Source organism: Acinonyx jubatus, chromosome A1 (assembly GCF_027475565.1).
Source record: "Acinonyx jubatus isolate Ajub_Pintada_27869175 chromosome A1, VMU_Ajub_asm_v1.0, whole genome shotgun sequence".
NCBI classification, from domain to species: domain Eukaryota; kingdom Metazoa; phylum Chordata; class Mammalia; order Carnivora; family Felidae; genus Acinonyx; species Acinonyx jubatus.
Window position 1 is genome coordinate 93,655,291 of NC_069380.1, and position 21,799 is coordinate 93,677,089.

General features: G+C 39.4%; 1 protein-coding gene across 5 annotated transcripts in view; it reads left to right on the forward strand.

Annotated features, from left to right (window-relative positions):
• Nucleotides 1–1,446: 1,446 nt before the first annotated feature.
• The window catches only part of COMMD10 (COMM domain containing 10), a 215,649-nt gene continuing 195,296 nt past the window's right edge, over nucleotides 1,447–21,799 (forward strand). The window contains exons 1-4 of one of the 5 annotated variants that reach the window (XM_015076684.3): nucleotides 1,447–1,550; nucleotides 2,881–2,971; nucleotides 11,993–12,103; nucleotides 14,222–14,377. In XM_015076684.3, the coding sequence (XP_014932170.2) occupies nucleotides 1,510–1,550; nucleotides 2,881–2,971; nucleotides 11,993–12,103; nucleotides 14,222–14,377 (399 nt within the window). In that variant the 5' untranslated portion in view covers nucleotides 1,447–1,509. Of the gene's footprint in view, nucleotides 1,682–1,709; nucleotides 1,744–2,880; nucleotides 2,972–11,992; nucleotides 12,104–14,221; nucleotides 14,378–21,799 lie in introns of those variants that run through there. The other 4 variants (XM_053219944.1, XM_027076859.2, XM_053219945.1 and 1 more) reach the window with 4 other exon arrangements.

The following is a 21,799-nucleotide window of genomic DNA, read 5'->3' on the forward strand; positions in this document are numbered from 1 at the left end:
TTTTTTTTTTTTTTTCCATTCTCCAATGCTATTTTACTACCACAGGATTTTAATGCTTTCCATAGATTATTGCAATAGTTCCCTGTTTGACTTTCCTGCTTACCTCTTTCCAATCCAATCACCATTCTTCTGACAGTAATCTTCGAAAGACGAGAAACAACACACAGGCACGCACACACACGCATAATCAATAGCAGCTCTCATCACAAAAATTTCTTTACTGGAAAACATTAATGACTCCCCATTTCTCCCTAGCTCAAGCGCACACACCATAATCTATCATTCAAGAATTCATGCCACCTGCCACAGGAAGTTTTCCTCATCCTAATGCTCTACCTCCCATGCTTTACCATTCTTCCCACCTCTGAAACCCTTTAACACACTACGTGTTTTTCTCTAAGGCGACAAAGGTAATCGCGAACCCATGTTGTATCCCTGCTCTACTGTGAGATTCTAAAGAGCAGCCTCTGCGGGGATGCGTCTCTTCTATTAAGCAGTTACCTAGCTCAGTGCGGCACCCCAAAGGGGCACAATAAAACTTGTCCCTTTGAACTGCTGGCAAGCCTTGAGGGCAGGAATTTTGGTCTTTTGCATCCCAAGTGCCTAGCAGAGTGCCTGCCTACAGGGTCTGGTGCTCAGTAACTACTACGGTACATACAACATGCGAAGGTACATACTACAAGCTCTGTGGGGTGCCCTACAGAGTTCCAGGCAGGCAGATACCGGAAGGGCTGATCGCACAGTGCCTAGGCTGGAGCTGGTGGCGCAGACTTCTACTGCGGGATGTTGTGTGACACCCCCCCTCCCCACTGGTTTGGGGGAGAGTGTTCCCCTTCCTGCCCCCACGCAGCACAGGCCAGACACTGGCTGGGATGGGGTGCTCACTCTTCGTTAAAAAAACCGTGTATGTGCATGTACACACACCTAAATATATGTTTATACACACCTACTCCATAAAAATACACATTCATATCCAAATTTGAACTGTGCATGCCTACTCATACTTGGATTCTTTTGATAAGCATAGTACAGTGCCATAATGCATTTTCCTAGTAACATTTTCATTTCTCTAGCTTGCTTTAGCTTATTTTATTGTAATAACGCAGTACGTAAAAAATATACAAAATACAAGCAAGGACTATGTTATCAATAAGGTATCTGGTCAACAGTAGGCTATTAGTACTGAAGTTTTGGGGACATCAAAAGTTATACGTGGAATTTTGACTTTTGGCGGAGAGGCACCCTTAACCTCCAGGTGTTCAACGGTCAAATGTGCATGTATAACAAGTAAATAGATAAATATAAATAAGTTAATATGTGAACAGGGTTAAGGCAGAACACTGCGGGTTGGGAGGGTGGCTGCGACCCTCCCTTGGCCTGGAGGACCGCCGGAGAAGACACGGACCTCGAACCTGAGGGGCTTGGGCCTTCCGGCGTTCCGTAGTCCCGCCGCCATTGGCTGAGCTGGAGACAGCTGACAGGCGGCGGCTGGGCGTGAGAGCTTCAAACATGGCGGCCACCACCGCGCTGATCCTGCCGGAGAGCCCCAGGTAGTCGCCAGAGGTGGCATGGATGGGACCGACGCAGAGACTCCCTTGTTAGCTGTCGCCTTTGGCTCCGAAGCAGGGCGGGCCCTGGGCTGGAGATACCGCGGTGCGGCCCTGCAGGAGTGCGGGGGACTGTGGGTGTCTCGCCTTCTCGGTGGTTCACTTACGTGGGGTTACAATGCGCCTGGCAGCTGGGGTCAGTAGGACAGTGTGTGATGTGTGTCACTGTTCCCAGAGTGTGGGATCAGAAGTACCCAAGTCTGCCTGGAGTAGTGCTGAAGCACGTGGAGAGCTAAACGGTTTCTGTTTTCAACTCTCCTTCAGGCCTGATTACGAGAAAGGTTCCCATTAGTGCTGGAAGGTCTTTAATCCCTAACACGTGCCATTACCCCTTTTCAATCAAGATGGACTAGGCCTCGTTTTGGGCTAGTAAGGTGCCTAAGCAGAATTTGGTAACGTTGCTTTTGATTTCATTTTAAAATTTATTTTTAGCTCATTTCTACTTATGGTAGGGAAGCTCGGCTGTCCAGGGTGGTGATATAAAGTTCTGTCTTAAAATACAATTATTGAAGTAGAAATGACTCCCATTTCATGAAAAACAAGTAATAGTGCAGGTAGTGATGCGGAAAAAGTTGGACAGTAACAATTTCCTTGCGCCTGAACTGGGCAGGAATTTTGACGAAGAGAGTTGTCATTTTAAAGTTTTTTCCCTTCTTCCTGGATTCCTTGAGTTCTGACAGCCAGTTTGTTCTCCTCATATCAGTGTCCTGCTTAAGAGCCGCCACGTCACTAAGCCGTATCCAGTATGATGCAGAATTGTTCTTATCACATAATTTAAAGTTGATGATTACAGGAGAAGTAGGGTTTTAAAACAACTGTGTGCTGTTACCCTAAATGATTTCATATGTCATATATACGTTGTTTTATCGCCTTATCTGCCATGCAGTATTCTTTGCTTTGTATTTTGGTGTAACTGCCACTTTCCTCCTTCTCTCTCCATAGTTCCATTGTGGGTTAAGTGGATATTAAATATTTACTGCTGAGTGATTAATGGCATTCCCCACAGAGTACAAGCTTCCCCTAGTTGTCTGCCTTGCCCAAAAGAAAGAGAAACTTTGCCAAGTGGACTTTTTCAACACAAATACTTTTTGGGAGGCATCTCTTGGAAATGTCCTGCCTCTTTTGCTGGCCATCATCTGTTTTTCTTTATAGCAATCAGAGTTGTTGAAATGGAAACTTAAAGACAACTGCAGTTGTAGACAAGCATGCTTACAGCAAGTACAGTTCCACCTGGAAAACTCATTTTAAAATTCTGTTTTACACATTTATTTAGCATGAAAAAAGCAGTGTCGCTGATAAATGCAATAGACATAGGAAGATTTCCACGATTGCTCACCCGAATTCTTCAAAAACTTCATCTGAAGGTTTGTATTTTTGCATTTCTATAGTTTATAATACTTTCTTGTGATTGCACTGAAACTCTTTTGTTTGTATTTGAAAAACTTTTTGTGAAGTATAGTGTTCTCCAGTGTGTCCTAGGGAACACAGGCTCTGTACAAAATTTTGTAATGTCCCAAAAGTTTGGGAAACTCTGTCTTCATTAAAGTTAATCTTTTTTTATTATGTAAGTTTTCAGAGTGTATATATATATTTTTTTCAGAGTATATTTTATGATAGTGTTTACAGTAAATACTTAAGGGTGAATATGATGTGCAAAACTTTTCAAACAAGTTTGACCTTGCAACTGATGTCTCATGGTATATATTTTGGGACTCAGGTTCCGTGTAACATGCTTTGAGAATATTCTGATTTCGTTCTTCCTCTTAAAAATAATGCTTTTGGGGCTCCTGGGTGGCTAAGTTGGTTACGCATCCAACTTCAGAGCTCAGGTCATGATCTCACGGTTCATGAGTTCGAGCCCCGTCAGGCTCTGTGCTGACAGCTCAGAGCCTGGAGCCTGCTTCAGATTCTGTGTCTCCCTCTCTCTCTGCTCCAACCCCTCTCATGCTCTGTCTCTCTGTCTGTCAAAAAATCAATAAACATTAAAATTTTTTAAAAAAATGCTGTAGTTTTCTTATCACCCCAGTATTTAATCTTTCCTTTAATCTTTCCCTTTCACTTTTATTTCAAGGGTGTGGTTATTTTGGACAGATTAATGTTTAGTGATTCACTGCTTGGTCACCAACCTAAGTTAACTTCTTTTTCAGGTTATAAAAATTTAATTCCATCCAACACATGTTTATGGAGCATCTAGTAACTGCTCTTCCTGGTGGTACATGGCATCACCATTAAATGAGAATTAAATGGACTTTTTTTTTTTAATTAGTTTTTATTTTATTTTTATTTTTTTTTTTAAATTTTTTTAAATGTTTATTTATTTTTGACAGAGAGAGAGACAGAGCATGAGTGGAGGAGGGGCAGAGAGAGAGACATACACAGAATCCGAAGCAGGCTCCAGGCTCTGAGCTGTCAGCACAGAGCGTGACACGGGGCTCGAACTCACAGACCGTGAGATCATGACCTGAGCCGAAGTCGGACGCTCAACCCCGAATTAGTTTTTATTTTAAATTCCAGTTAGTTAACATACAGTGTGATACTAGTTTTAGGTGTAGAATATAGTGATACAGCACTTCCATACTTCACCTGGAGAACCTGGACCCTCTTCTCTTATTTTTCCTCAGAAGCCAGCTCACTTCCGAGTCCCTTCTCCCTCTTAAGTGTCTCTCAAATCCAAGTTCTCTTCATAGTCTTAGTTCAGATCCTTAATGTCCCTGCCTTAGACTGCAGTAACTGCCTCCAAACTGTTACCTCTGCCTGAAGTCTCCTCCCTCCTATCACTTCTTCATAATGCTAGTCCATTTATCTCTACAAATATTTTTTCCTAAAAAAAAAAAAAAAAAGAATTCAGTGTATCTTTACAGTGTTTGAAGTCGTCATTGACTTCCTATTGCCTCATGGAAAAAGTTCAAAATCTTTAGAATTGTATTGTAATCACGTTATAACAACATTATAATATGGCCACAGGCTTTATTTTCCCATTTTGCAAGTGCTCCAGTCACACCGGGCTGTGCACTTTTACCAGAATATGCCATGGACTTTTCCAACTCTGTTTCCATGCATATACTCTTTCCCTTACCTGCAATGTCTTTTTTTCCCCTTTTTTGTTGAATAGACTGGATGTCTCAAGGATCTTGCTGTCTCACTCTCAGCACTTTGTTTTCTGTGCTTCTAAAACACTTGGTTCATTGTCATCTCATTTTAGTCCTGCAGTGTAAGCATTTGTTTTATGATGCCAGGGTCTTTCACTGACCTTGAAGATCTTGAGCATCATGTCTTACTCGTCTTTATATTTTCCATGCCTAATACACTTATATGGTCTGCACTCAGTAGCTGTTCTTGCAGTTAATTCTTATCCTTGCATGGGAAACACAACACAAATGCAGGTCCTCCAAATTCCAGGCTATAAGGAATTTGTGATGTAGATGGAGAGACAGGAGGAGCCACCAGAGTAATATAATAGCAGCCACATTCTGAAGTATTTGTGATTCAGTTATGTTCCTCCCTCTGGTAGTGTTCTAATGACTTTGTGGTGTTAATTCATTAGATCCTTACAACAACCTTAGGAAGTAGGTACTATTGTCATCCTTATTTCATCCAAGAAGAAACTGAGATAGACACCAGTTAAATAATTTGTGCACGGACACACACCTAGCTAGTAAGCTCCCTGGTTCCAGAACCCATCCCTTCAATCCATCCCTGTTTATTACAGTCAACCTCAGGAAAGAGTACAAAACAGTATATAAGTTAGTACAAAAGTGAATGATGTAAGCAATCAGTCCAGAAGTTCTGTGATTTCCCGAGCTGGTAGCTGTCTTCTCAAACTTACAAAACAGTGTGGGACAAAAAACTCTCAAACGAATCTTTTGTTCTTTATAATGAGGGAGGATAGGAAATTTGTAGGAAAACGGTGATATGTAGTTTGTCTTTGATCCTCTCAGTCATTTCTGGGGTTGTGAATAAGTTAGTGTCTATCTTAGAGTAAGTGGGTGGCCAGAGCATTCTATAGACATGCTTGGATGCTATGCCATCAGTGGTAGGGGAGTGAACATGAGGAGGTCTGGTCGTTGACAGCTGAAGCAGTTGAGAACAGAAACATATGCAGGTGATAACTTTGCCAGCTAAGATAGAAAGCAAAGGTGCATTTTTTTTTTTCCTGGGCAGTTTCAGGCAGTGTTCTTCTAGAGGGGTTCCTATTGTGATAAGAGTTTGTAGCAAGTAAAGTTTGCAGGGACATTCAGGATCTGCCAGATTTCTTTTTGTGTTCTTGGTCTGTTAAGTTGGACTTTGCCTTGAGACAAGCAGAGCTCTTAGAACAGTGAAACCTGATGCGGGTGCATAGGTGAAGAATTTTAGGGATTGGGTTGCTCTTCTAAATGTCATCAGCTTAACACTTTCATTTTTTTATGGGCTTTGTCCAGACTGGTTCCTTGGAATCCCTAGTTGGAATAAACATAGGGAGAAGCCTTAAGCATGGAATATGGGTGTGCTTAAGCATGGGTCTGGGAGTCCTCTTTGAACTGGTCATCTTTCTGGCTCATCCTAGCATATAGAAATACATGGGAAGTTTTGGGGGGGTTATTACTAATGCCCGGGAACTAAATGTCTTGTATTGTGCAGAATGGTCCCACAAGGTTTGTTCCCGTGCTAATGGAGTCTGCATTGGGAAACACTGACAGAAGTCAGATTAGGGACTTAGAAAGAACAATTTATGGCCTCTGAGTTTAAAAGAAGAAAAAAATAGCTGTCACAACTCATGCAATTAAAAAAGCTCACATACTTTGCTCTACTGGAGAGACTTGTAGGCCATCACACAAAGCCTGTTCGTCCAGCTATGCTGTATGTCTAATTCTGAGAGATCAGTTCTTTGGATACCTGGCTGTGGCAAACTAGAAACAGCAAACTGGGGGGTGAAGATGCTGCTGTGATGGGCGTGGAGGCAGTTTCAAGAATTGACTTATAAAAATCAGACGCAAGAAATGTAAATGCCCAGAAATCTGAGGGTTGGTTATTTACTTACTTACTTACTTACTTACTTATTTATTTATTCCTGAAGTGAAAAATCATTAGTGTATCTTAGGAGTTCCTTGCAATACTGTTCATAGAATTCTGATGCTCATCATTGTGACAGACTCATCATAAGAAATTAGTTTAAACCAATATACTTTGTTTACAAAAGTCTAGAATGGGTGTGATACGTTTTAGAAAGATTGCTTTCATAAGTTGGAAAAAGAATTCTTGTATTTGATAGATTCACTTGTGGAACCTCTGTATTTCCTCATTATGACAGATAGAGAAGTCTCAGTATGTTAACATAAAGGACAATCACAAATGTGAATCTCAGCCTATAGAAATGCCTAAGAATTTTTCTTGGCTATTATAACGTATGGAGGGTGCCACTAGCATTTAATGCCTGGGACTTTAAGGGTCCTGTGTGCAGGAGAGTCCTGTGCAAAGGAGAATTGGCCCCACCGATCTAGATAAAAAAGAAAAGAGCAGTTCATCTCTGAAAATACATTTATTTTGTAGTTAATATAAGATGGTATAAGTTAATATAGGATGTGTAAGGTCTTCTTACACATGGGTTTATTGGGTAAGAATGATATATATATATACTTTGAATTATAATATTTGGAAAATAGTAGTACTGTGTGTTCTTCCACTGAGGTTTTATGCGTAAGACAGTGAATGTGAGTCAGAGCTTGGGCTCTGGACAGCAGGCCTCTCTGTTTCTAAATCCATACTCTGAGGTTGTTTTTGTTTTTGAGAGCGAGCGAGCACATGAGCAGAGGATAGGGGCAGAGAGGGAGAGAGAGAATCTCAGGCAGGCTCCATGCTCAGCACAGAGCCTGACCAGGGGCTCTGTGTCATGACCGTGAGATCATTGACCTGACCCAAAATCGAGAGTCGGACACTTAACCGCCTGGGTCACCCAGATGTCCTCCCCATGCTCTGAGTATTTAAAGCCTAATTGCTTTCATAATTATTTACCTAATATACTATCTTCATAGAGTAGAAGACATATTTAATTTTCTAAGGAATGTGACCTGATTGCAACTACTGAGGTTAGTTTACTCATCATGCATGTTAAGAAAATGAATTCTTCAAAAAAGATAAAAAAGAAAAAGACAGTTTGGAAAAATGGATTTTTTAACTTGCTTTTTTTTGTGGCTTTCTAGTTCAAAATTCTTAGAGCGCTTAAATTAAGCATCTTGATAACAAATTTTAGATTTCACAAATAGTTTATGAGTAAGTTTTTGTGTTAAGAAATTTACATAGTGTGGACAACCTGAAATGCCCCCTTGGTTAACTCTGGCTCTCCTTTCATCTTCATTCTCTCCTGTATTAGTTATTTATTGTTGAATTACAAATTACCCCCAAACTTAGCACCTTAAAACAAGAGTAAACATTTATTATACTCGCAGTTCGTGTAGGTCAAGAATGTAGGAGAGGCTTGACTGCTTGTTTCTGGCTTAGCTGTGTGGTTCTGGCTTGGGGTTCTCATGAAGTTGCTGCCAGATGTTGTTGGGGCTGCTGTTAATCTGAAGGTTTGGCCGAGGTTGGAGGATTTCCTTCCAATATGATTACCTGGTGGGAGGCCTCAGTTCCTTGCTGCAGAGGCCTTTCCTCCCAACATGGAGGTTGGCTTCTTCCAGAACCAGTGACCCAAGAGAGGGAGGTGCTGTCCTTTTTTGTGACCTCGCGTTTGATGTCACAGAGCTTCATTTTTACTATATTATCCTTGCTAGAAGTAAGTCATTCCGCCTGGATCACATTCCAGAGGTAGCCTTGTTACCAATTTGGTTTTTATTCTAGATTCTTCATGTGTTAAGAAATACAGACGTGCATACACATGTGCCTACACATACACATAGAAATGTGCAGTTTGTGTGTTTTTACGCACGTGGTATCGTACTGTACATATTGCCCTGTTGTTTACCTTTTCTCGCTTACCACTTTTTTAAGAGACTTTTCCACATCACTTCATATAGCACTCCCTTATATTCTTCATGTGTTGTTTTTCCTTTCTGCTTGAGTATGTGTATTTATGGCATATGTTCTTTAAATATATAGAAAAAATTAATACCCACTTTCCATTCTATTTATTAAAAAAACTTTTTTTAATGTTTATTTTTGAGAGACAGAGACAGAGTGTAAACAGGGGAGGGGCAGAGAGAGAGGGAGACACAGAATCCGAAGCAGGCGCCAGTCTCTGAGCTGTCAGCACAGGGCCTGACATGGGGTTTGAACTCATGAGCTGTGAGATCCTGACTTGGGCCGAGGTCAGACGCTTAACTGACTGAGCCACCCAGGCACCCTGTCACTTTCCATCTTAAAATTTAAGTTTCGGGGCGCCTGGGTGGCTCAGTCGGTTAAGCAGCCGACTTCGGCTCAGGTCATGATCTTGTGGTCTGTGAGTTCGAGCCCCGCGTCGGGCTCTGTGCTGACAGCTCAGAGCCTGGAGCCTGTTTCAGATTCTGTGTCTCCTTCTCTCTGACCCTCCCCTGTTCATGCTCTGTCTCTCTCTGTCTCAAAAATAAATAAACGTTAAAAAAAAAATAAAATTTAAGTTTCTTGGACATTTGTTCTCTAATTTTATAAACCTAGGCCTTAATTTTTTCCCATTGAGAGGATAAAAAAGAATGTATCTTGTTTACCTTCTCTTTTACTCCTAGATATGTGTGGGTTGCTTTTGGTAGACAGAAATAAGTTAAATTGCTGCTTTTTGGAAGCAAATAGAGGTACTTCATGCTTAATATTTATTTGACCCAACGTTGCTTTTGGAGCAGGGTATTGAATATGTGTTTGGAACTTTTTTTAAAGCTGTATTCTCTATTTGCTCCCATATTTTATACTCCATCTTATTTTAAGGTTGCATTCCTGATGTACCCGTGGATGGGGGAAAGTAAATATTCCCTTAGCCCCCTTCACTCCAAACCACTTTATTTTTTTAAATATTTATTTATTTGTTTTGAACATTTCTTTAAAAAATTTTTTTTTTTTTTTAGAGAGAGAGCTAGTGTGTGAGTGGGGGAGAGGGGCAGATAGAGAGAGAGAGAGAGAGAGAGAGAGAGAGAGAAGGAAAGAATCCTAAGCAGGCTTCCATACTCAGCATGGAGCCTGACACAGTGCTTGGTCCCCTGACCCTGGGATCACGACCTAAGCTGAAATCAAGAGTTTGATGCTCAACTGACTGAGCCAACCAGGCATTCCTTATTTTTGTTTGTTTACTTACTTGTTTTGAGAGAGGGAGAGAGAATGAGTCAGGAGCAGAGAGAGAGTCAGAGAGAGAATCCCAAGCAGACTCTGTGCTGTCAGTATGGAGCCTGACACGGGAGCTTGATCTTACAAACTGTAAGATCACGGCCTGAGCCAAAATCCAGAGTCGGATGCTCAACCAATTGAACTACCCAGGTGCCCCCCCAAACCACTTTATTTAAAAAAAAATTTTTTTTTTTGCATCTTTATTTATTTTTGAGAGAGAGAGAGAGAGAGAGATCGTGCGCAAGAGCGGGGGAGGGGTAGAGAGAGAAGAAGATACAGAATCTGAAGCAGGCTCTAAGCTCTGAGCTGTCAGCACAGAGCCCGATGAGGGGCTCGAACTCACAGATTGTGAGATCATGACATGAGCAGAAGTCAGACACCCAACCAACTGAGCCATCCAGGTGCCCCTCCCCAAACCACTTTATTAATATAATGCCCTTGGAAATCTTGAGAATGTCTCTCTCTCTCTCTCTCTCTCTTTTTTTGTTTGCTGTATTTTTTAAACAAATTTCCCTTCCTTGTACATATTGGGGACACTGAAAGTTTATTTTTGTACCTCCTCAATCGCTATTATTATTTTGTGAAAACAGCTTATTTAGCATGTGTTCCAAGGCATCAGATTGACTGACTTGGTTAAATTATAAGTATCCATTGAATTTATTTGTTATTTATTATTTATTTATTTTTTTTAATGTTTTATTTTATTTTTGAGAGAGAGAGACAGCATGAGTGGGGGAGGAGCAGAGAGAGAGGGAGACACAGAATCCGAAGCAGGCTGCAGGCTCCGAGCTGTCAGCACAGAGCCCATCGTGGGGCTTGAACCCACATACTGTAAGATCATGACCTGAGTCGAAGTTGGACGCTTAACCGACTGAGCCACCCAAGCACCCCAATATCCAGTGAATTTAATACAACACGTGGTTCTGATTATATACATGTAATACCATTACCTTCCTCACATTGATGAAATCTGGTACTCTAGGTCATTATTTCAAGAAGACATATGGTAGTCACAGAAATTCTGAAACTTTTAAGTCAAAATGTTGCTCTTGAGGTAAGTAATTGGCATTTTGGCTAAATTTGGCTCATGATTTTCTCAGTCATAAAACAGGTAGTAGAGACTGGAAGTTCTGGTGAGTAGCCTCCAAAAGTACACTAGCTTAAAGCTCTAATGCAGCTTTGGTTGAAAAGCCAGGTAGGTGTACGTCATTGTAAGCTGTCAAGGGAGGGCTTGTGAACTTCTGAATTTTCTCCCTATTGCTGTTCGGGAGAGGCAGCCATAGGGAGAGTTGTTTTTAGTATATGTGGATAATATAGGTTATTTATTTTATTTTATATCTTATTTTATATTATTTTCTTTTAATTCATTTATTTTTAAAGGAGTTCTTTTTATTTTAAAGTTGTTCAAGTGGTACACGTTTTTCCTACGTAATAAACTAATGTCTTTAGATCAAGGAGATTATTTTGGATACAAAAGAAAGAAGACTTCTCAGAGTCTGTCTTCTTTCACGTATTGGTCATAAAATTAATGTGTATAATGTGTGAGTTTTGGAAAATATGTATGAAAATGATAAAAAAGACCTAATTTCTTGCTTTATGTATGCTCTTATAATAACTCACATTTTTGCAGAACTCATCAAAATGAAAATTACATGAATGAGTATTTGTATTTGTATGTCTAACTAGAGTACCGTATACTTGAGGACATGAACTGCCTTTCTCTGTAGCACATAATAGATACTCAGTAAATATATTTGAATGAGGAAGGTGGACATTACTGTCAATTATTATTAACATTTTGGGGTTTTACCTTCTAGTATTGTTTTTTCTAAACATCCATTTCTTTTGGTAAATACTGGTAGTTTCCACCTCCTATAAATCATAGAACTTAAAGTAATTTTTTTTTTAAATTTATTTAAAATGAGCTTCATTTGGCATGATCCAGATAATGAATTGTACTATGATTTTGAGTTGTTGAAATTTACAAACACATAAGATTCTTTCGCTTTTTCTTAACATTTCTCACCCTTGTGTGAATAAAGGAATCTTCAGATACTCTTCTGTGGAGTATCTAAGTTTTGAATACCTGCATGTGTGCTAATAGCTTGCTTTTTGTGTTGTAGGCTGAGAACAGTTTCAGTGAGGAAGAAGAAGAAAAGCTTCAGGCTGCATTTTCTCTAGAGAAACAAGATCTTCACCTAGTTCTTGAAACAATATCATTCATTTTAGAACAGGTATTTTTATTGCCCCAAACCTCCTAAACATGCTTTCTTTACTGCATATCTGTATTGCTATGATAGCTATCAATTTTTTTTATTTATGTACTTTTTAATTAAAAAAATTTTTTTTAAGTTTATATTGAGAGAGAGAGAGAAAGCACACGCATGATTGCGAGCTAGGGGGAGGGGTAGAGAGAGCCTTTGCAGGCTGTCAGCACAAAGCCTGATGTGGGGCTCAAACCCATGAACCGTGAGATCATGACCTGGGCTTAAATCAAGAGTTGGACACTTAACCCACTGAGCCACCCAGGGGCGCCTATCGCTTTTTATTTTTTCAAAAAAAGTATACGGATGGAAGCTGTGAATATATTGTACTTGAGAATTTGAAGGTAGTAAAAATATTTGAATGTATGATTTTTTCCTACGGTATTGCAGTCTACAAAACAATCTAAATGTTAAGTAGCATGAGTAAAGTATTTAACAACGTGAATCAGGGCTTCATTGACTTGAGACAGGTATAAAACATTTTAATTCATTGTTACTGGGTTTATAACTTGGAGAAGTGAGTGCATTTTATTTAAGGAATTTAAGAAATGATTTCGGGGGGATTTATTTGACTAGGATGATAAAACATTTAGAAAAGACATAGTTGTCAAAGGACTTTTTGTCATACAATTTCTTCCTATTAAACTGCCCTTTTGCATCCCTTTTTCAGCTATTAAATGTGGTTCAAGTCCCATCTCCTCTCACTGTAGCTTTGACCCCTTGCACTTGGCAGTTTTGCCCTAATTTGGGTTCCTTTTATCCTTGGCTCATCCGAGTGGAGCACATTGTTAGTCTTTGATTATTTCATGTGTGTCAGCCTTCATTAGGTTTTGAATTTGTGAGGGACCTGTCATATTTTTAATGCACCTTCGATAAACCTAGCACATTGCTGGACTTAAAATAGATTTCAATAAATTCCTGTTGGGTGACTTCATAGAATACTTGTGAAATAAAGTTTAAATAGTACTGTAGCTTCATAGGCATTTTAGTGAACAGATATGGTTAGGAAGACAAGTACCCAGGCATCTACTACACACAGCCTTATGCAGATTACAGGTCAGAAACAGGACTATGGTTCTGAACCCTGGTGAACCTTCAGTAGAAGGAAGGATAATCAAGGAGGACCCAGCAACATGGACTTCATGAGAAAGTTGTTCCAGAATAATGTTAAGAACTAGAACAGATATTATTAAAAATGTTTTATTTTCACATGTTTACAATATTTTATTATTATAAATTATTATTGTATGTTTACAATATTTATTACGTATGTTTACAATGTTTTATTATGTATTACCTAGGAAGTTGGGTAGACGAAGGTGGTTTTGAGAAAGCGCTTCCTGGAAAAAGTTTGTTGGGAAATGAAACCGTTCTACGTTTCTTTGAAATAGTTCAGTGAAATGAGGAAATGATAGCTTATTTTATTTGCTTACATTATTTATTTATTTAAGTAATCTCTACACCCAGTGTGGGGCTCACGGTCATGACCCTGAGGTCAAAAGTTGCAGGCTCCTCTGACTCACCCAGCCAGGCACCCCAGAAATGATACTTTAAATAGAGTATCACTTACATAGCTAACGTAAAGAAGACATTTTTCCTCCGTTAAGTGGATTTAGGATTACTTAAGACACAGGCAAAAGTGGGAAAGTGTAGCCTGAACAGTTTAAATTAGGCCATTTAACCCTGCGTCTCCCTGTTGTGTATATTATTATTGGTAAATAGATATAAAACACTTATGGGATGCCTGGGTGACTCAGTCGGTTAAGTGTCCGACTTCAACCCAGGTCATGATCTCGCGGTTTGTGGGTTCGAGCCCTGCATCGGGCTCTGTGCCAACAGCTCAGAGCCTGGTGCCTGCTTTGGATTCTGTGTTTCCCCTCTCTCTGCCCCTCCCCTGCTCGTGCTCGCTCTCTCAGTCTCTCTCAAAGAATAAACAAACATTAAAAAAAATACATAAAACATTTCTGATAGAAATAGGAAATTTTTTGTTGATTTAAATCATTTAAAACTAATTTTGTATTTGAGTATAATTCAAGGTATCTGTCTGAGTATCAGGGACAGAGGTAATGTTTGCCCTCTCGTGACTAGGCGGTGTATCACAGCGTGAAGCCAGTGGCTCTGCAGCAGCAGTTAGAGAGCCTTCATCTCAGACAAGACAAAGCGGAAGCTTTCGGCAATGCTTGGTCTTCTATGGGTCAAGAAACAGTTGAAAAATTCAGACAGAGGATTCTTGCTCCCCACAAGGTATATGGTTACACTACCCCACGATATTTTCCAGTAAGAATGGCAAAAATGGTTGTACTGGAAGGGTTTTCAAGGTGATCATGTTTTGTACAGAGGCAGTCTGGCAAAAGAAAGAATATATACACTAGGCCTTTAAGGTTATTTCCATATGTATTGGACACCACGATGTGATTTAATTTTACTTATGGTTTAAAATATGTCTCTGTAGGGGCGCCTGGGTGGCGCAGTCGGTTAAGTGTCCGACTTCAGCCAGGTCACGATCTCGCGGTCCGTGAGTTCGAGCCCCGCGTCAGGCTCTGGGCTGATGGCTCGGAGCCTGGAGCCTGTTTCCGATTCTGTGTCTCCCTCTCTCTCTGCCCCTCCCCCGTTCATGCTCTGTCTCTCTCTGTCCCAAAAATAAATAAACGTTGAAAAAAAAATTAAAAAAAAAATAAAATAAAATATGTCTTTGTAACTTCAGAATAGGAATGAGTCAGTCTGTTTTTCCTTTTTTTTTTTTTTTTATCTTGGGCAGAGTGGGCTATTCTTGTTAACGGTGTACCTGTGTATAAGTCTTACGATATGTTTACTGAATCACGTAATTGTGTGTGTCTGTATTAGTGCCTAGCAGAATGTACTCAGTATGTGTGGAATAGCAAATAGCGAAAAAGGGAGCACTTTGGAACAAATACAAAATAACAGCAGTGTTTCAAAACTGTTGGGGGACCTTTAGTCACTGTTAATAGAGGTTAAGTTGATCATGCAGATTTTGACCTTTTTTCTAATAGTAGGTTATATTACATCACTGATTTTCAGATTTACAGCCCGCTGTATTCCTGGGATCAGTCTCATGGGTTGTTGTGTATCATGCTTTTTATATGTTACTGTTTGATTTGCTTATGTTTTGTTAAAAAATTTTCCATCTATGTTCATGAGGGCTCTTGGTCTATATAGCTTTCTCGTGATGTCTTTGGTGGTATCAGAGTGCAACTGACATTGGAAAGTGAGCTGGGAAGTGTTCTCACCTCCTCTTCCATTTTCTGTAAGAATTTGTGAAGGATTGGTATTATTTTACACTTTGCCAGCATTATATGAGCGTTCTAGTACCTCATCAGCACTTGGTATTGTCACTTTTTTTAAAAAATATTTTTTTAAAAATATTTTTATTTTTGAGAGAGACAGAGAGAGAACGAGTGGGGGAGGAGCAGAAAGAGAGGGAGACACAAAATCTGAAGCAGGCTTCAGGCTCTGAGCTGTCAGCACAGAGCCCAACGCAGGGCTTGAACTCATGAACCGTGAGATCATGACCTGAGTCAAAGTCAGATATATAACCGACTGAGCCACCCAGGTGCCTCACATTTTTTTTTTTTTTTTTTAATGTTTATTTCTGGTGGAGAGAGGGAGAGTACAAGCAGGGGAGGGGCTGAGGAGGAGGGGGACAGAGAATTGGAAGCAGGCTCCGTGCTAATAGCAGAAAGCCCGATGCCGGGCTTGAATTCACGAGCTGTGAGCCCATGGGCTGAGCTGAAGTCAGACACTCAACCAACTGAGCCACCCAGGCGCTCCATTGTCACTTATTTTTATCAAAACTATTCTATTAGGTTTCTAGTGGTATTTTGTATTTTTAATTTGCGTTTTCCTAATAACAAATTATATGATCTCTTTATGTGCTTACTTGTCTCCATATATCTTCATTGGTAGAATATTTGTTCACATCTTTTGCCTAATTGTATTTCCACATTGTGAAAGATAAGGAAGTTCCATTATAGTAATTTAAAGGACGGTCTCAGGAGTAAATCCCAGCATATGGAAATGCATGGGAATTTTTTTGTTCTGGGTTGTTCAAATGTGTAGAGGGTGTTTGTTTTCTTTCAACTTTTGTGAGTTTTTTATATATTATTCTAGGCATGTGTCCTTTCTCACCTGTGATTTATGGGAAAGCTTTTTATTCTAATGAAGTTTGATTTATCAGTTATTTTCTTTTATCGATCCTTTTGGTTTTGCATCTAAGAATTTGTGGGCTAATGCAGTATCACAAAAATTTTATTTTCTTCTGTTTTATAGGTTTATTTTTTCCATTTAGCTCTAAAATCTATTTTGAGTTAATTTGGTATAAGGCGCAGATTAAATTTCCTTTTTTCTGCGTATAGATGTTCATTTTAGATGTTCATTTATACACGTCCAGCATAACTTACTGATAACATCTTTTTGTCCCTGAAGTGCCTCACCCTTTTGTCAAAAATCATTTGACTTGTTTGTGTGGGTCTTTCTCTGGATTCTCTGTTTAGACCATTGATCTTTCTATCTTTATGCTAATACACTACCTTAATTTCTGTAGCATTGTAGTAAACTTTAAAAGTCAAGTATTGTGAGTCTGCTAACTTTGTGGGTTTTTTTTTCCCCATAATTGTTTTGGATATTCTCATTTCTTTGACTTTTTATATAAATTTAAAAACCAGCTTTGCTAGTTTTTAAAAATCCCGCTGGGATTTTTGATTATGTTTAACTTACAGATCACTTAATAGAGAAATGACTTCTTAGCAGTACTGAGTATACCTCTCTATTTAGGTCCTCTTTGGTTTCTTATGTCACTTTTGTTCATTTTTCAGCCTACACATCCTACATATGTTTTGTTAGATTTATGCCCGAGTATTTTGTGTTTTTGGAGTTGTTGTAATGGTACTGTTTTTGAAATTTTGGTTTTTAGTTGTTTCTTGCTAGTATATAGAGTTGATTTTTGTATATCGACCTTGTATTCTGTGACCTTGGTAAACTCCTTAATTAGTTACAGCAGTTTTTTGTGTGGATTTTTTGTTATTTTCTTTATGGGTAGTTACATTGTCCATGAATAGAGACCGTTTTATTTCTTCTTTTCCAGTCTGTTCAGCTTGTATTTTTTTTCTTGCCCTATTGCACTGAGTAGGACTTTTTTTTTTTTTTTTACCGTTTATTTATTATTGAGAGACACAGAAAGACAGAGCATGAGCATGGGAGGGGCAGAGAGAGAAGGAGACACAGACTCTGAAGCAGGCTCCAGGCTCTGAGCTGTTACACAGAGCCTAACGTGGGGCTCGAACTCACAAACTGCGAGATCATGACCTGAGCTGAAGTTGGATGCTTAACTGACTGAGCCACCCAGGTGTCCCTGAGTAGGACTTTTAATATGATTTAAATAGGACTCAGAAGTCCAAACATCCTGCCTGCTTCCAATTTTATCTATCTATCTTTTTAAGATGTTTATTTTTAAGCCATTTTTGTGCTCAACCTAGGGCTCAAACTCACAACCCTGAGATCCAGAGTTGCATGCTCCACCAACAGACCAGCCAGACGTTCTGCCTTGTTTCTAGTTTTAGAGGGAAAGGGTTCAGTCTTTTACCATAAAGTATGGTGTTAGCTACAGGTGTTTAAAAGTGCCCCTTTATTGTTTTCATTTCTCTCCTGTTTTTTTTTTTTTTTTTTTTTGAACTCTGCATTCTCAGTGTCCTCAAGCATTCTCCACATCATTACTTCGTTTTGCATCAGTTAAATTTCTACTTTTCCCTACATCCTTTACAGATTTTAGGTTTTCCCACTTTGTGTCCCTGAAATTCTTCTTTCAACCATTTCCATTTTTAAGCAATCTCACTTGCCTTTTAATATTTGCCTGTTTTCTGTTTGTATAATTTTATTTTATAGAGTTCATTTTTTCTTGAATTTATACAAGTATAGTATACTCGCACAGTTAAACATGTTTTTTTCTGCTTCTGTTAGAATTTTTCAGTGTCTTCCAGATGATAGTATTTTTATTTTTATTTTTTAGAGAGAGAGCAGGGAAGAGGGATAGAAGGACAGGGGGAGAGAGAGAGAGAAGAGGAGAGGGGGGAGAATCTTAAGCAGGGTACACGCTCAGTGCAGAGCCTGATGTGGGGCTCGATCCCACAACCCTGGAATTGTGACCTGAGCCGAAATCAGGAGTCAGACACTCAACCAACTGAGCCACCCAGGCACCCATTTTTCTTTTTTTAAGGTAATATTTCTTCTCCAAATTATGTTGCATTGTATCAATATCTAAGAAGTGGTTTAGTCATTTGTCATGTAAAACATGCAGGAAAGTTGTAAGGACATGATTAATTGTATATCATTCCCTTGATAATGCAGCAAATTATCTTTTATTAATACAGATTATCTGAGAGGATAGCTAATACATTATTTTTTATTTTTTTATTTAAAAAAAATTTTTTTTTAACATTTATTTGTTTTTGAGACAGAGAGAGAGCGTGAACAGGGGAGGGGCAGAGAGAGAGGGAGACACAGAATCTGAAACAGGCTCCAGGCTCTGAGCTGTCAGCACAGAGCCCAATGCGGGGCTCGAACTCACAGACTGTGAGATCATGACCTGAGCCGAAGTCGGATGCTTAACCAACCGAGCCACCCAGGCGCCCTGCTAATACATTATTTTAATACCTTAAACAATTAATACAGTGGTAGCAAACTTCCTTTTTTGTGCAAGTATAGTTGACACCAATGTTATATTAACTTCAGATGTACAACATGGTGACTCTCCAAGTCTGTATGTTATGCTATGCTTACTACAAGTGTAGCCTCATTTTGTCATTATACACTGCTGCTCCATTACCACTGACTTTATTTCCTGTGCTTGTATGCCCATAACTTATTCCATAACTGGAAGTCTGTATCTCCCACCCCGCTTCACTCATTTTGCCCATCCCCTATCCCTGTTTCTCTCTGGCAGCCATCTGTGTAGCCTCTGTATTTATGGGCCTGTTTCTGCTTTTTGTTTGTTTATTCATTCTTTTGCTTTTTAGATTCTACATGTAAGTGAAATCCTATGGTAATCGTCTTCTGTTGGAGTTATTGGACTTGGTATAATACTCTCTAGGTCTATTCGTGTTGTTGAAAATGGTAACATCTCATTCTTTTTAATGCTCGGTACTATCCCATTGTGTATATATAGCACATGTGTCTCGATTCATCTATCGATGGACACTTGGGTTCTTCCATATCTTGGCTGTTGTAAATAGTGCCACAATAGACATAGGGGTGCGTATATATTTTCAAATTAGTGTTTTCATTTTCGTTGGGTAATTATCCAAAGAATTACTGAATCACATGGTATTTCTACTTAAAAAAGTTTTTTTGAAGAAGCTCTACACCCAATGCAGGGCTTGAACTCATGACCCTGAGATCAAGAGTCACTTGCTCTACCAACTGAGCCAGCCAGGTTCCCCTTTGTTATTAAGTGTTGGAGGAACCTCCATGCTCTTTTCCACAGTGGCTGCACCAATTTACATCCCCACCAGTAGTGCACAAGCATTCCTTTTTCTCCACATCCTCTCCCTGTTCCTGTCTCCCTGATTCTCACCATTTTGACAGGTATAAGGTGATATCTCATGGTGGTTTTGATTTGCATTTCCCTGAGGATGAGTCACATTGAACATCTTCTCATGTATCTGTTGGCCACATGTATGTCTTCTTTGGAAAAAGATCTGTTCAGGTCCTTTGCCCAGTTTTTAATCAGATTGTGTTTTTGGAGTTAAGTTTTATAAGTTCTTTATTTTGGATATTTACCCCTTATCCAATACATCATTTGCGAATATCTTCTCCGAATGAATATCTTCTCCCATTCGGTCGGTTGTCTTTTTGTTTTGTTCATTGTTTCCTTTGCTGTGCAAAAACATTTTATTTTGGTGTGGTCCCGGTAGTTTATTTTTGCTTTTGTTTCCCTTGCCTGAGGTGACATATCTAAAAAAATGTTGCGATGGTCCATGTCATATTTGCTGCCTATGTTTTCTTCCAGAAGTTTTATGGTTTCATGTTTCACATTTAGCTCTTTAATGCATGTTGGGTCATTTATGTGTGTGGTGTTAGAAAGCGGTCCGGTTTCTTTGTTTTGCATGAAGCTGTGCAGTTTGCTCAGTACCATTTATTGAAGACACTAGTTCCCATTGCATATTCTTGCCTCCTTTGTCTCAGATTAATTGACCATATAAGCATGGGTTTATTTCTGGGCTCTATTCTGTCCCATTGATCTCTGTGTCTGTTATTGTGCCCGTACCATACTGTTTTGGTTACCACAGCTTGGTAATATATCTTGAAATCTGGAATTGGGATACCTCCAGCTTTGTTCTAGTTTCTTGAGATCATAGCAAGCATTTTTTGTATTTATTGAGGGCCACATACTCTGCTAGGTGCTTTGTATCTTGTAAAACCTACTTACAGTTATAGTTTATATTTAAAATACAACTGAGGTTTAGAAGGATTGAATAATTGGTTCAGGGTCATGTAGCTGAGTAAATTTGACACAGTAGTCACCCTCGTAAGCCATTATACTATACTTCTACCTAGGTGTTAGCTACACAGTTTTTCTGTGAAGAGTGGTTGACTTAGTTTTGTGTCTATGTAGGATATCTTTGGAAAGGAAGAAAATAAAACCTCAAACATAAAGTATAAGTTTATCACCCCAATCAGTTGGTCTTTTGGTAAAACTGACCTGAGAATCAGATGTGTTTTTTTAAGCCTTGTTTTTTGTTTTTTAAAAATATTTATTTAATGGGGCATGTGGGTGGCTCAGTCGGTTGAGCGTCTGCCTTCGGCTCACGTTATGATCTCACGGTTCATGAGTTCGAGCTCCACGTTGGGCTCTGTGCTGACAGCTCAGGGCCTGGAGCCTGCTTTAGATTCTCATTCTCTCTGTCTCTCTCTTTCTCTCTCTCTCCCTCTCCCTGTCTCCCTCTCTCTTTCTGCCCCTCTCCCACTCACACTCTGTGTGTGTCTCTCTCTCTCTCCCCTTCAAAAATAAATCAATATTAAAAAAATTTAAATACTTATTTTTGAGAGAGGGTGTGGAAGCACGGGTGTGGGCAGAAAGAGAGGGAGAGAGAGAATCCCATGCAGGCTCTGCATTGTCATCACAGAGCCTGATGTGGGGCCCGATCTCACCAACCGTGAGATCATGACCTGAGCTGAAATCAAGAGTTGGATGCTTAACTGACTGAGCCACCCAGGTGCCCCTTAAGCCTTGTTCCTTTTAAGTCATGCTACCTCTGGCAGTGATAATGCTGTCTTCCTTTTTGGTTCTGATATTTATTTCGGCTATGTGTGAAAATAGATCCTGTCCATGGCAGAGACTTGTTATGTAATGAACAAAAGGTATATTTACAGTGCTGCTTTTGGTAATTTAGGGGCTCACGTGCATGAACTCTCTGTGCAGTGCTGGCAGTAGAACATCTGTGGGTAATAATTCTAAGTTCAAAGGGTCAGGTTCCATTAAATAATAAGTTACAAAATCGAAGGTGCTTATTTTTGATTTAATTTTTTAAAACACCTCCTTTCGTCTTGTATTATTTAGATCCAATAAGAGAGAGGGAGATTGAAAATTAATCTTAATGGTAGCCTTTTGCTGGATATGATTGAACAGATTTTTAAATTTTATCCTATTTCACT